Here is a 15,000-nt window from a genome sequence, read left to right as displayed (position 1 = left end):
GGATAACTTTAGTTTTGTTCTGTAAGCTATTAATGATAATCCTCCCAGATTTAAAGCTAAATGTTACATTTAGAGCCTTTAATGCATAAAACATTCATTTGTAAACAACACAATGCCAGAGTTTACATGCAGAAGAGTATATATACTGTAGATATTCTTTTAGCCGTCAACTGTTATTTTCTTAAACTTTGTGTACTTTGTGTTTATAATACACTTAGAGTAATTTACACATCATGTGTATTATGAGGTCAACTCCGTTATTATCAATTACGTTTAGCATCAACTACATCTATTGTCAACTCTGTTAATGTGAATTAACATCAGCGTCATCTCCGATTAGAGCCAACTCCATAACCGCTATACTCTGTTATTGTCCACCTTGTTTGTTTTAGCATCAATTCAGTCATTTTCACCTGTTATCATCATCAACTCCATCAGCATCAACTCTATTCACTACACTCCATTAGGACAACTCTGTTACCATCAACTCTGTTATTTTTGAACTCTGTTACTGTGAACTCCATAATCACTACACTATGTTACGTCAACTGTTATTTTCAACTCTGTTACCGTCAACTCCATCAGCATCAACTCTGTAATCGTTACACTCCATTATTTTCACGTTTAAATATGAACTTCATTTAGCATCAACTCTGTAATCGCTACACTCCATTACATCAACTCTATTATTTTCAACTCTGTTACTGTAAACTCCATCAGCGTCAACTCTGTAAATCACTTCTCCATTATTTTCAAATCTCAATGTGAACTTAGTTTAGCGTCAATTCCACTTAGCATTAACTCTGTAATCGCTACACTCCATTACGTCAACTCTATTATTTTCTACTCTGTTACTGTAAACTCCATCAGCATCAACTAAATAATCAATACACTCTATTACGTCAACTCCATTTAGCGTCAACTCCGTAATCGCTATACTCCGTTACTGTCCACTTCGTTTGTTTGCCCTTCAATTCAGTTATTTTCAACTCTGTTGACGTCAACTACATCGCTGCACTTCATTATTTTCAACTCTCATTGTGAACTTCGTTTAGCGTCAACATTGTTATCGCTACACTCCATTATTTTCAACTCTAAATGTGAACTCTGTTTAGCGTTAACTCCGTTTAGTGTCAACTCCGTTTAGAGTCAACTCTGTCAACTTCGTTTAGTGTCAACTCCATTTAGTGTCAACTCCGTTTAGTGTCAACTCCGTGTAGCGTCAACTCCGTTTAGCGTCAACTCCGTTTAGCTTCAACTTCGTTTAGCGTCAACTCCGTAATCACTACACTCCATTATGTCAACTCTGTTATTTTGAACTCTGTTACTGTAAACTCCATCAGCGCCAACACCATAATCGCTACACTCTATTATGTCAACTCCGTAATTGCTATACTCCGTTACTGTCCACGTCAATTCAGTAATTTCTTGTTTAATTTCAACTCTGTTACAGTCAACTCTATCAGTGTCAACAATGTAACTCGCTGCACTCCATTATTTTTTAACTCTCATTGTGAACTTCGTTTAATGTCAACTCCGTTTAGCATCAACTCAGTAATCTCTACACTACATTGTCAGCTCTGTTATTTTCAACTGTTTACGTCGAATCAGATTTTTTCAATTCCGGTACTGTAAACTTCATAAGCGTTAACTCTGTTTAGCGCCAACTCTGTTATCAATATACTCTGTTATCATTTTATTTGTTGTTATTTTTAACTCTGTTACTGTCAACATCATTAGCTTCAACTCTATAATTACTACACTTCGTTGCAGTCAAATCCATTTTTTTAGCGTCCACTCCCGTTACAGTCAACGCTGTTATTTTCAACTCAGTTGTTACAGTCAACACTGTTACTGTCAGTTTTGTTTAGTGTCAACTCTATTTATTGTCAATTCCATTTAACCTTAATTCCGTTATCGTCAACTGTTATTTTCAACTGTTACTGACAGCTGTTATCTTCATACTGTTATTTTAAACTCTGTCTAGCATCAACTCCGTTTAACGTCAACTTTGTCTAGCATCAACTCTGTCTAGAGGCAAGTCTGTTAGCATCAACTCTTAGTCTTCTCCGACTAGTGTCAAAAACATTGGCATCAATTCCATCTGGCATAAACTCTATCTAGTGTTGACTCCATTTAGCATCAACTCTGCAATCGATATACTCTGCTAAGCGTCAACTCCGTTTAGCATCAACTCTTTAGCGTCAACTCGGGTAAGAGTCAACTCTGTTTAGCGTCAACTCTGTTAAGAGTCAACTCCGTTTAGCGTCAACTCTGTTTAGCGTCAACTCTTTTAGCACTAACTTCTTTAGCGTTAACTCCATTATTGTCAACTCCATTTAGCATCAACTCTGTAATCGATATTCTCCGTTACGATAAACTCTGTTTCTTTCAACTTAACTACTGTCAATTCCGTGTCGTGTCAACTCTGTTTAGCAACAACAATGTTGTCGTCAACTCCGGCTAGCATTAACTCCGTAATCACTATACTGCATTACCCTCAACTCTGTCATTTTCATCTCTGTCAATTCCATGTAGTGTCAACCACATTTAGCGTCAATTCCATTTAACGTCAACTTCATTTAGTGTCAACTCAGTTATCGTCCACTTTTATTTTAACTGTTACTGACAACCACTATGTGTAATGTCAACTCTGTGTAACGTCAATTCCATGTAACATCAACTTCGTTTAGCATCAACCCCATTTAGCATCAACTCCGTAATCGATATACTCCATTATGATCAACTCTGTTTCTTTCAACTTAGTTATTGTCAATTCAGTGTAGTGTTTTGCGTCAACTCCATTTAATGTCAACTCCGTTTAGCGTCAACAACTATAGCGTCAACTCCGGCTAGCATGAACTCCGTAATCGTTACACTGCATTATTGTCAACTCCATTATCGTTAACTCTGTTACTGTCAATTCCATGTAGTGTAAACTCTTGATTTGTGTCAATTACATTTAGCGTCAACAACATGAGAGTCAACTCCGGCTAGCGTCAACTCCATAATCGCTATACTCCATTACCATCAACTCCGTTATTTTCAACTTGATTACTGTCAATTCCAAGTAGTGTCAACTCTGTCAACTACATTTAGCATCAATTCCGTTTAACGTCAACTGCATTTAGTGTCAACTCAGTTATCGTCAACTGTTATTTTCAACTGTTATTTATATCTCTGTCTAGTGTCAACTCCCCTTATTATCAACTCAGCTTAATGTCACCTCTGTTTATTTGCAACTCCGTTTAACGTCAATTCCGTGTAACGTCAACTCCGTCTAGCGTCAACTCTACCCAGAGTCAACTCCATCTTGTGTCATCTCTATGTAGCACCGACTCAGTTTAGCGTCAACTCTGTTTAGGTTCAACTATCAACTTTGTTATCGTTACATTTCGTTACCGTCAACTCTGTTGTACACTGGTTTAAAAACGTTAACGTTAAGTTAAACATCTGATACACAACAAACACACGTGTGTTGTATATCTTTCCAGTGTATGGAAAATGCTTGAAATGTCTCACAATTCTGAAATAAGTCTACATAATAATGAGTATATGAATTAGGGGTGTATATATACACATATATATGAATTGAGACAGTGCAGAGCATGAGCAGTGTTCTGATGTTGTCTATTTAGTGAGCGCACTAGAGCTGTAGTGATGTTCAGGACAGACAGGCGCTAGTCTCGGACTCATCGCATTAGCGTGGCGTCGGCGGCGTCTCATAGTGATGATGTCATCGCAGTGATGGATTAAACTCGGCGGGCGGCGCTGCTCTGTCTGAGGGGGCGTGGCCTCGCTGCACTAAGACTTCTGGGTAATGCACAGCACGCCGTAATCTAATTCATGCACATCAAAAGCAGCCGATTCTGCTCTGTTTCAGCTCATCTCTGTCACATCCATCTAAAAACACATCAGCTGGACAAAACAGCCAGCCAATTAGAGGAGAGAGAGAGTGTGTGTGTGAGAGAGAGAGAGAGTGTGTGTGTGTGAGAGAGAGAGAGAGAGAGTGTGTGTGTGAGAGAGAGAGAGAGAGAGTGTGTGTGTGTGAGAGAGAGAGAGAGTGTGTGTGTGTGTGAGAGAGAGAGAGAGAGTGTGTGTGTGAGAGAGAGAGAGAGAGAGAGAGAGAGTGTGTGTGTGTGAGAGAGAGAGAGAGAGAGAGAGAGTGTGTGTGAGAGAGAGAGAGAGAGAGTGTGTGTGTGTGAGAGAGAGAGAGAGAGAGAGAGAGTGTGTGTGAGAGAGAGAGAGAGAGAGTGTGTGTGTGTGTGTGAGAGAGAGAGAGAGAGAGAGAGAGAATGTGTGTGAGTGCATTTGTAAGTGTGTTTCTGTGTGTGTGTGTGTGTGTGTATGTGAGAGAGAGCAAGAGTGAATGTGTGTGAGTGTATTTGTAAGTGTTTCTGAGTGTGTGTTTGTGTGTGTGTGTGTATGTGTGAAAATTAATGTGTGTGTGAATGTGTGTGAGTGTATGTTTCTGAGTTTGTGAGTGAGCAAATGAGTGTGTGTGTGTGTGTGTTTGTGTGTGTCTGTGTGAGCACTTTTGTGATTGTGTGTTTGTTGTTTGAGAGTGTGTGTGTGTGTGTGTGTGTGTGTGTGTGTGTTTCTGATATGCATGTGTGCATGAGTGTGTGTGTGAGAGAAAGTGTGTGTTTTTAAGTTATTGTGTGTGAGTCCTGGTGAATTTGTGTGTGTTTGTGAATCTTTGTGTTTCTGAGTGTGTGTGTGGGAGAGAGAAAGAGGGAATGTGTGTGAGTGTGTCTTTGCAAGTGTGTTTCTGAGTGTGTGTGTGTGTGTGTGTGTGTGTGTGCGTGAGAGAGAGTGTATGTTTTTGAATTTGTGAGTGAGCAAATGAGTGTGTGTGTGTGTGTGTGTGTGTGTAAGTTTGTGTTTGTGTGTGTTTGTTAATGTTTGTTTTTCTGAGTTTGTGTGTTTGAGTGTGTGTGTGTGTTTCTGATATGCATGTGCACATGAATATTGGTGTAAGGATTTTGTGTTTCTAAGTTTGTGTGTCTGTGTTTGTTAATGTGTGTCTTCCGGAGTTGGTGTGTTTGAGTGTGTGTGTGCGCGTGTGTTTCTGATATGCATGTGCACATGAGTGTGGGTGTAAGAAGTGTGTGTTTCTAAGTTTGTGTGTCTGTGTTTGTTAATGTGTGTATTCCGGAGTTGGTGTGTGTGTGTGTGTGTGTGTGTGTGCGCGTGAGTGTTTAAGAGAGAATGTGTGTTTCTAAGTTTGTGTGTGTGTGTGTGTTTGTAAATGTGTGTATTCCGGAGTTGGTGTGTTTGAGTGTGTGTGTGTGTAAGTGTGTGTGTGTGCGCGCGCGAGTGTGTGAGAGAGAATGTGTGTTTCTAAGTTTGTGTGTGTGTTTCTATGAGAGGGCTATTGCGTTTGCATGTCTGTGAAGGAGAAAGAGAGTGTGTGTTTGTACGTGTGTGTAGTCAATTTGCGCATGTGTGAGTATCTTTGTGTTTCTGAGTTTGTGTGTGTATGTGTGTGTGAGTGTGTGTGTGTTTCTGAGTTTGTGTGTGTTTTTGTATGTGAGTGAGAGAACGTGATTCAGAGTATAGAGTGTGTGAGTAAGTTTGTGTATGTGTAAGAGTGTGTGTGTGTGTGTGTGTGTGTGTTAAGTGCCCCGGGGCTATAATAACACAGTGATGTAAATCTCATTACACACACACTCGCTGTCACACTCAAGCGCGGGTCACATAACACACAGCGTCTTCACTCAGAGGTCAGAGGTCGAGCACCGGCCTCAGGCCAACAGCAGGATATTAGGGACAGGAAACACTGACGCTCCGCAGCTCCGGCAGGTGAGACGCTACACCTACACACACACCAGCACTGTGTATGTGTGCGTATCTCCGTGTGTCCGTGTGAGTGAAAGAGAGAGACAGAGAGAGAGAGAGCCTGTATGTGTGCATTTCTGAGCTTGAGTGTGTGTAAGTGTGAGATTCTGAATGTGTGTGAAAGTGTGTTTCTGAGTTTGAGAGTGGTTTTGAGATGTGAGCGTGTGTTTCTGTTTCATTCAATCAGCTGATTCATTCAGGATTAACGACAGGATTAAGAGTTACTGAATCATTCACTCAACCGTTTCATTCATACTGCTGATTCATTCAGGATTAACGACTGAGTCACTGAATAATTTAGTCAACCGATTCATTCATACTGCTAACTCATTCAGGATTAACGACTGATTCACTGAATCATTTAGTCAATCGATTCATTCATACTGCTGATTCATTCAGGATTAACGACTGAGTCACTGAATCATTTAGTCAATCGATTCTACATACTGCTAATTCATTCAGGATTAACGACTGAGTCACTGAATCATTTAGTTAACCGATTCATTCATACTGCTGATTCATTCAGGATTAACGACTGAGTCACTGAATCATTTAGTCAATCGATTCTACATACTGCTAATTCATTCAGGATTAACGACTGAGTCACTGAATCATTTAGTTAACCGATTCATTCATACTGCTGATTCATTCAGGATTAACGACTGAGTCACTGAATCATTTAGTTAACCGATTCATTCATACTGCTGATTCATTCAGGATTAACGAATGAGTCACTGAATCATTTACTCAACTGATTCATTCATACCGCTGATTCATTCAGGATTAACGAGTCACTGACAGTGTTGGGAGTAATGCGTTACAAAAGTAATGTATTACAGTAATGTATTACATTTTCCTGTAACGCAGTAGTGTAAGGCATTACTAATACATTTTCAGTAATATTTTACTCGGTACATGTTCAGTAACGCGTGCGTTACAACACACTTTTCGCCCGCAAGACATTAACAAATAAAAAATACCGCAGTTCTATTTCCTGTTCGTGGCTAGAGAATATATGCGCGTGCTGTCATTAATCTCCCTCTGGCTATGGGACCTTTTTACTTTGAACGCGGAATGATTTCAGCTTCTGAGCTCAAGGTCTGGGGCTATTGGCTCAGCCCGGTTCGCAGTACGCGCAGCGGAAAAGCGGCAAATAGATGAAAATGGCATAAGACAGTGCATTCGCGAGACGGACGTAAGTGCATATGGCGTTATTTCTCTGACAAATGTCGTAAGCTCATTCATGAAATACGAGCGAGTGAACGTGCCGGTTTCCTCTGTGGACAAAACTCCTTGCGTTTACTCAACACTGGCTGGGCTGCTCACGTGCAAACGACCTGCTCTCGCTCCGTCAGATGATGCAGACTCGCAATCTGTGCCTTGTGTTTCCTCTTCCTTTCGTTCTGTTGCTCTCCAGAGATCCTCCTATTTAATTGTTATCCCAAGAATGTTTTTATGGTTTATATATTGCTACACTATTTACTTACAGGTTAAGATAAATTCTATAATAAATACTAGTGTTTTTGAGAGTAAGGTATACTGCCTATGTTTTAGGCTAGTATTTACAATGAATGCTTCAGCATACTGTCGTATTCAGAATAGTGAACTCATAAAATTAAATATAAAGTGTAGTTTTACTACAGTAAAGTGTGGTGAATTGTAGTACAATCTACCCCATATTGTAAAAAAAACTACAGCACTGGATCATTTGTTTATATTACACTTCTTGTGTTACCATAGCAACTATAGTATTACCACAACAGAGTAATTAAAGTACTTAATGACAATAGATGTGTTCAGGGGCCCTGTGGAACAGCTTCTTCTCGAAATGAAGATGATGGCAGGGAAAATGTCCTCCACAATCTCATCAACAATGTGGAAGACAACAGACACTAGTTCACTTTATTTTAGTTGCCATAAAAAAATGTGATTGATAATGAGATTTATTTGAAGAGTGAATAGTACAGTAGGCTATAATACCTTATCAAGTGTTTCTATTAGTTGCATTTCTGCTTGCGTTAGTTTTTATTTTTGTCTAAATGCTTTTTTTATTTGAAATATCTCATCATATAACATACAGCCAACAATGTTATGGTTTATTAGATTAAAAATTATAAGTCTATTTTAGTATTTTGGTTATTGTTAATAAATAGTGTACTAATATAATTTGTATCAAAAAGCTTGAAAGGAAGAGGGAACACAAGACACAAATTGTGAGTCTGCATGTAATCTCACTGAGAGAGCAGTGTACTGAGAGCAAGAAAACTTGTGCGTGAGCAGTGCATATTTGAGAGATCGTGAGAATTTGTGCGCGAGCAGCGTATGTGACAGCTCGCAAGCAGTTTTGTCCACAAACAGGAAATCGGTGCACAAACATTATACTGAGAAAGCCGTTCATCATGCTCACTTTGTGCAGGACGGTTTTGTGTTGTAAACCACTTGAATGTAAAGTAAATACAATAATGGCAACAATAAGAAAAGAAACTAAATCTGCATTTTGTCATGGCATTGGAGTTTACATATCGGCCTGTTGTGTTTAATATGAATATAAAAAGCCATTCACAGATATTGCCAGATAATCACTTTACCTCTACCATACTTTTAACAGATCATTTGTAATTCTGGCTGTCATCCTTTCTTGCATTGTCTTGAGCCTTCACATTGCCAATTATATACTATATTGTTAGTAGCCTGGAGAGGTCACAGTCATTCTGCTACATCAAATCACTTTCTACTGGATGTAAAATGCTCATTATAGAACATAATAGAATTTTATAATGTTAAGTTCTAATTCTGTAGTAATTTTGGTGAAAGTAACTAAAAAGTAATATAAGAGTAATGTAACATATTACAATTCTGAGACAGTAATATTGTAAGGTAAGGGATTACATTTAAATAACAGTAATTAGTAATCTGTAATGTATTATAGTTTGGATGTAACTTGCACAACACTGGTCACTGAATCATTTACTCAACTGATTCATTCAAGCTGCTGATTCATTCAGGATTAACGACTGACTCACTGAATCATTTACTCAGCCAATTCATTCAATCAGCTGATTCATTCAGGATTAATGACTGACTCACTGAATCATTTACTTAAGTGATTCATTCAAACAAATAACGCACTGCACAGTTGATTTTTTTTCTGATGAACATGTTGATGTGTGTGTGTGAGTGTGTGTTTGTGTGTGAGTTTGTGTGTAAACATGAGTTTCTGAGTTTGTGAGTGTGTTTCTGAGTTTTTTCTAGTTGTTTACTCTGGATTAATGACTCATTAATGACTCACTGAATCATTTGCTCAACTGATTCATTCAAACACATGCCCCACTGCATTTTTCTGATTGCAGTTGTTGAAGTGTATGTGTGTGTGTGTGTGTGTGTGTGTGTGTGTGTGTACTGACCTGCATCCAGCAGCAGACGAACAGTCTGTAGATCATCAGCGAGAGCAGCATAATGCAGAGCTGAGCAGCCCCTGAAAGAGGCTCTACTGCTGAGGCGACTGCTGAACTCGTCCTCTCTGCTCACCAGCACTGAAGAAAACAACAACACGTCAGTTATGATGGATCCAAACACACACTCACACACTCCTCTCAACACCAGAAAGGCATCTGAATATAGCAGTGAGAGGAGATGTGCATTCATTCTGTGCTTTATTCGGTGTGCAGCCACTGTTCAGATGTAGTTCAGACATTTGTGTAGGACTGTGTAGGATAGTTCACCCAAGAATGAACATTTCCTGTTGATTTACTCACACACAGGTCATCCATCATGTAGGTGATTTTTTCTTCAGTAGAACTTTAAATAAGGCTTTGAGCTGAATTTATTAGCTTTAATCCACAGCCTGGTCAAACATTTCTCTGCGCATGTGCGACTGTAGTCCGACTGTATTAAACAAATTGTCATATTGTAGTTTGATTGTATTAAATAAATAGTCAGACTGCAGGCCAAATGTAGCCTGACTGGATTCAATAATCAGATTGTAGTTTGATTGTAGCCTGATTGTATAAAATAGTCAGATTGTAGTCAGAATGTAGGCCAAATGTAGTCCGACTGTAGTTTGCACTAAATAAATAGTCACATTGTAGTTTGAATGTAGTCTGCCATTAAATCAGATCATAGTCCGATTGTATTAAATGAATATTCATACTGTAGTCTGATTGTAGGCAGAATGTAGTCTAATTGTATTAAAGGGTCAGATTGTAGTTTGTATGCAAGCCAAATGTAGTCCATTTGTCTCAATAAATAGTCATATTGTACGGTTGTAGTCCAAATGTAGCCGGATTGTATTAAATAAATAATGTAATTGTAGTCTGATCATAGGCAGAATGTAGTACAATTGTATTAAATGGTCCGATTGTAGTCCTAATGTGGACCAAATGAATTAAATAAATATTCAGGTATTAGTCCATTTGTATTAAATAAATAGTCAGATTGTAATCTACTTGTATTAAATAAATAGTTAGATCCTAGTCCAATTGTATTAAACTAAGATTCAGATTGAAGTCTGCTTGTAGGCAGAATGTAGTCCAATTGTTATAAACGATCAGATTGTACTTGGTATGTAGGCCAAATGTAGTCTGACTGTAGTCCAAATGTAGTCAATTTGTATGAAATAAATATTCAGATTGTAGTCCGGTTGTAGTCCGAATGTAGTCTGATTGAATTAAATAGTCAGATTGTAGTCCGATTGTAGCATAAATGTAGTATGATTGTATTAAATAGTCAGATTGTAGTCTGACTGTATGAAATAAATATTCAGATTGTAGTCCGAATGTAGTCTGATTGTATTAAATAGTCAGATTGTAGTCCGATTGTAGCATGAATGTAGTATGATTGTATTAAATAGTCAGACTGTAGTCTGACTGTATGAAATAAATATTCAGATTGTAGTCCGAATGTAGTCTGATTGTATTAAATAGTCAGATTGTAGTCTGGTTGTATTAAATAAATATTTAGATTGCAGTCCGAATGTAGTCTGATTGTATTAAATAGTCAGATTGTAGTCCGATTGTAGCATGAATGTAGTATGATTGTATTAAATAGTCAGATTGTAGTCTGACTGTATGAAATAAATATTCAGATTGTAGTCCGATTGTAGTCTTATTGTATTAAATAGTCAGATTGTAGTCTGATTGTATTAAATAAATATTTAGATTGTAGTCAGATTGTAGTCTGATTGTAGCATGAATGTAGTATGATTGTATTAAATAGTCAGATTGTAGTCTGACTGTATGAAATAAATATTCAGATTGTAGTCTGAATGTAGTCTGATTGTATTAAATAGTCAGATTGTAGTCCGATTGTAGCATGAATGTAGTATGATTGTATTAAATAGTCAGATTGTAGTCTGACTGTATGAAATAAATATTCAGATTGTAGTCTGAATGTAGTCTGATTGTATTAAATAGTCAGATTGTAGTCCGATTGTAGCATGAATGTAGTGTGATTGTATTAAATAGTCAGATTGTAGTCTGACTGTATGAAATAAATATTCAGATTGTAGTCCCATTGTAGTCTTATTGTATTAAATAGTCAGATTGTAGTCTGATTGTATTAAATAAATATTTAGATTTTAGTCCGATTGTAGTCTGAATGTAGCCTGATTGTATTAAATAGTCAGTTTTTAGTCTGACTGTATTAAAATAAACATTCAGATTGCAGTCCGGTTGTAGTCCAGATGTATTAAATAGTCCTAATGTAGCCTGATTGTATTAAATAAATATTCAGATTGAAGTCCAATTGTATTCTGAATGTAGCCTGATTGTATTAAGTAGTCGATTTGTACTCTGTATTAAAATTAATATTCAGATTGCAGTCCGATTTTAGTCTGATTGTATTAAAGTCAAATTGTGGTCTGATTGTATTAAATAAATAGTTAGATGGTAGTAAAATTGTATTAAATGATTATTCTGATTGAAGTCTGATTGTAGTCTGAATGTAGCCTGATTGTATTAAATAGTCAGTTTTTAGTCTGACTGTATTAAAATAAACATTCAGATTGCAGTCCGGTTGTAGTCCAGATGTATTAAATAGTCCTAATGTAGCCTGATTGTATTAAATAAATATTCAGATTGAAGTCCAATTGTATTCTGAATGTAGCCTGATTGTATTAAGTAGTCGATTTGTACTCTGACTGTATTAAAATTAATATTCAGATTGCAATCCGATTTTAGTCTGATTGTATTAAAGTCAAATTGTGGTCTGATTGTATTAAATAAATAGTTAGATGGTAGTAAAATTGTATTAAATGATTATTCTGATTGAAGTCTGATTGTAGGCAGAATGTAGCCTGATTGTATTAAATAGTCAGATTGTAGTCCGATTGTAGCCAGATTGTATTAAATAGTCAGATTGAAGTCTGATTGTAGCCTGACTGTACTAAATAAATAGTCAGATTGTAGTCTGAATGTAGTCTAAATGTATTAAATAAATATTCAGATAGTGACCCGTTTGTACCAAATGAAGTCAGATTGTAGTCCGAATGTAGCCTGATTGTAATGGATAGTCAGATTGCAGTTTGATTGTATTAAATAAATATTCCGATTGTAGTCAGAATGTAGTCTGATTGTATTAAATAGTCAGAATGTAGTCTGATTGTATTAAATAGTCAGATTGTAGTCTGATTGTAGTAAATAAATAGTCAGATTGTAGTCTGTATTGTTTATGCGCTTTTTATTGTTCGTTTGTTTGGTTATGCTCTTTCCTTACTATTTGCCTGTTGTTGTATGCTCTTTATTATTATTTGTTTGTTTGTTTATGCTCTTTGTTATCATTACTTGTTGTTTGCTTTTTTATGCTCTTTAATATTATTACTATTATTATTGGTTGTTTGTTTGTTAACACTTTTATTATTGTCATTATTTGTTGTTTGCTTGTTTACGCTCTTTATTATTATTACTACTTGTTGTTTGTTTGTTTATGCTCTTTTTAAAAATAATTTCTTTGATAAACAAACACAAAAGACTGAAGCCCAGACAAACACAGGCACGCCGAGACTGAAGGAGAGGTGTCGCTCTGAAAACAAGACAAACCGCTTGAATTAAGAACAAAAACGCATGTAAAAACGGCTCACGTAAAGCGCACAATTATTCTCAGCACCGACACGCACAAATAAATCATAAGTGGGCAACAGTGTGTGTTTCTCCAGCATGTGTGTGTGTGTGTGTGTGTTTTTCCTCTCTGGGCTGCTGTCAGGCGGGTCGTCACCGGTAACTAATGTCTGAGAGCCAGATAATCACAAGTAAACCCAATAAACCGTCAGACGGCCAGAGCTCAGCGATCCATCACACACACACACACAGACGCGGCCTCCTGGAATATTCTCATATTCCACACACACACAAACACTCACATACACACACTCATTCATCATGGTGCTTCAGGGAAAGATGCTCCTTCAAGACCAAAAAACTGCCAACAAAACAAATGTGAGTAATATACATACAGCAGCCAGATATGACACGTGTGTGTGTGTGTGTGTGTGTGTGTGTGTGCGTGTGTGTATGATGGAAAGCACTTAGACTGAACACGCTGTTAAATAAATCGAGTGGCGATATGCAAACAGCACAAAATGAGTGTGTGGAATTGATCTGTGTAATAATAGCACACACACACACACACACACACTCTCTCTCTCGGATGTTTACATGCATGTATGGGTGTGTTTATGAGTGATAATGTTGCTGCTGATGATAAGAGGTCGAACACAATTTCTGAAACACCCCTGTGAACACCAGACAGCACACCTAAATAAAGTCCTTGTGGAATAATAAGTAAAACCTTCAAATAAAAATGTAGTTTATTTTTCTTAAAGTCTGCCTGAACAGGAAGTTGCAGAGACCTTTATGTCAGTGTGTCGATGTACTCCCGACTGAACATGAATATTAATTAGGGGACGGAGCTTTCTTTTTGTGCATCATTCTCTTGTAGCACAGTGAGAAGGGGTGTGGCTAGAATTAAGATGGGCGTGGCTAAGAATACTCTGTCTAACTTGCAGGATGTCACGGTGGAGCAGTGGGTAGCACAATTACCTCACAGGAAGAAGGTTGCTGGTTCGAGCCTCGGCTGGGTCAGTTGGTGTTTCTGTGTGGAGTTTGCATGTTCTACCCATGATGGCCTGGGTTTCCTCCGGGTGCTCCGGTTTCCCCCACAGTCCAAACACATGCGCTATAGAGAAATTGGGTATGCTAAATTGTCCATAGTGTATGTGTATGAATGAGTGTGTGTGGATGTTTCCCAGTGATGGGTTGCAGCTGGAAGGGCATTCGCGGTTTAAAACATGTACTGGATAAGTTGGCGGTTCATTCCACGGTGGCGACCCCTGATTAATAAAGTGACTAAGCCGAAAAGAGAATGAATAAATGAATAAATGAAAGAAGGTTGAAACAGTCGGCATAGAGAGATAACCACACGTGTTAGCATGTTTCTAGTATGGATTGGCATGTTTCTTGCTAGGTTGCTAAGGTGTTGCTAGGTGGTTGCTATGGTGTTCTGAGTAGTTGCCAACCCCTTACTAGGCTATTCTGAGTGGTTGCCAACCCCTTATTAGGGGGTTAGGGTTGCTAAGGTGTTAGGCGGTTGCTAGTGTATTCTGAGTGGTTGCGAAGACATTGCTAGGGTGTTTTGAATGGTTGTTAAAGCTTTGCTAGGTGGTTTCTAAGATATTTTGAGTAGTTGCTAAGGCGTTGCTAGGTTGTTCTGAGTGGTAGTTAAGACATTGCTATGGTGTTTTGACTCGTTAAAGCATTGCTAGGTGGTTGCTAAGTTGTTCCGAGTAGTTGCTAAGGCGTTGCTAGGCGGTTACTAGGTTGTTCTGAGTGGCTGCTATGGGGTTAATAAGGTGCTTGCTAGGGTGCTCTAGATGGTTGTTAAGGTGTTATTAGGCGGTTGGTAGGGTATTCCGAGTAGTTGCTGAGAAGTTGCTAGGGTGTTATGAGAGGTTGCTAGTGTGTTCTAGGTGGTCGCTAAGGCATGGCTAGGTGGTTGCTGGGCGGTTGCTAACATAAATTACCATAGTATAAACTAGCATGTTGCTAACATTTTTTAAGCATAAATTATCATTTTAACATGGTTCTAGTATAAATTAGCATGTGGCTAGCATGTTTTTAGCGTAAACTAGCATGTTATTAGCATGAATTTAAAATGTATTAGCATGTT

General features: G+C 37.9%; 1 protein-coding gene across 8 annotated transcripts in view; it reads right to left on the bottom strand.

Annotated features, from left to right (window-relative positions):
- Positions 1-15,000, bottom strand: part of clpb (ClpB family mitochondrial disaggregase) — a 70,386-nt gene that overhangs the window by 40,561 nt on the left and 14,825 nt on the right. For all 8 annotated transcript variants that reach the window (XR_015509907.1, XR_015509909.1, XR_015509910.1 and 5 more), the window contains exon 5: positions 9,246-9,374. Coding sequence is in view for 1 of the 8 variants with exons in the window: in XM_087284701.1 (XP_087140827.1) it covers positions 9,246-9,374 (129 nt within the window). In the remaining 7 variants the exon portion in view is untranslated. The remainder of the gene's footprint in view (positions 1-9,245; positions 9,375-15,000) is intronic.

This window comes from Danio rerio, chromosome 15 (genome assembly GCF_052040795.2).
Source record: "Danio rerio strain M-AB ecotype USA chromosome 15, GRCz13ab, whole genome shotgun sequence".
NCBI classification, from domain to species: Eukaryota; Metazoa; Chordata; class Actinopteri; order Cypriniformes; family Danionidae; genus Danio; species Danio rerio.
The sequence above is the reverse complement of the archived record's forward strand: the minus strand, read 5'-3'. Positions and strand labels throughout refer to the sequence as shown.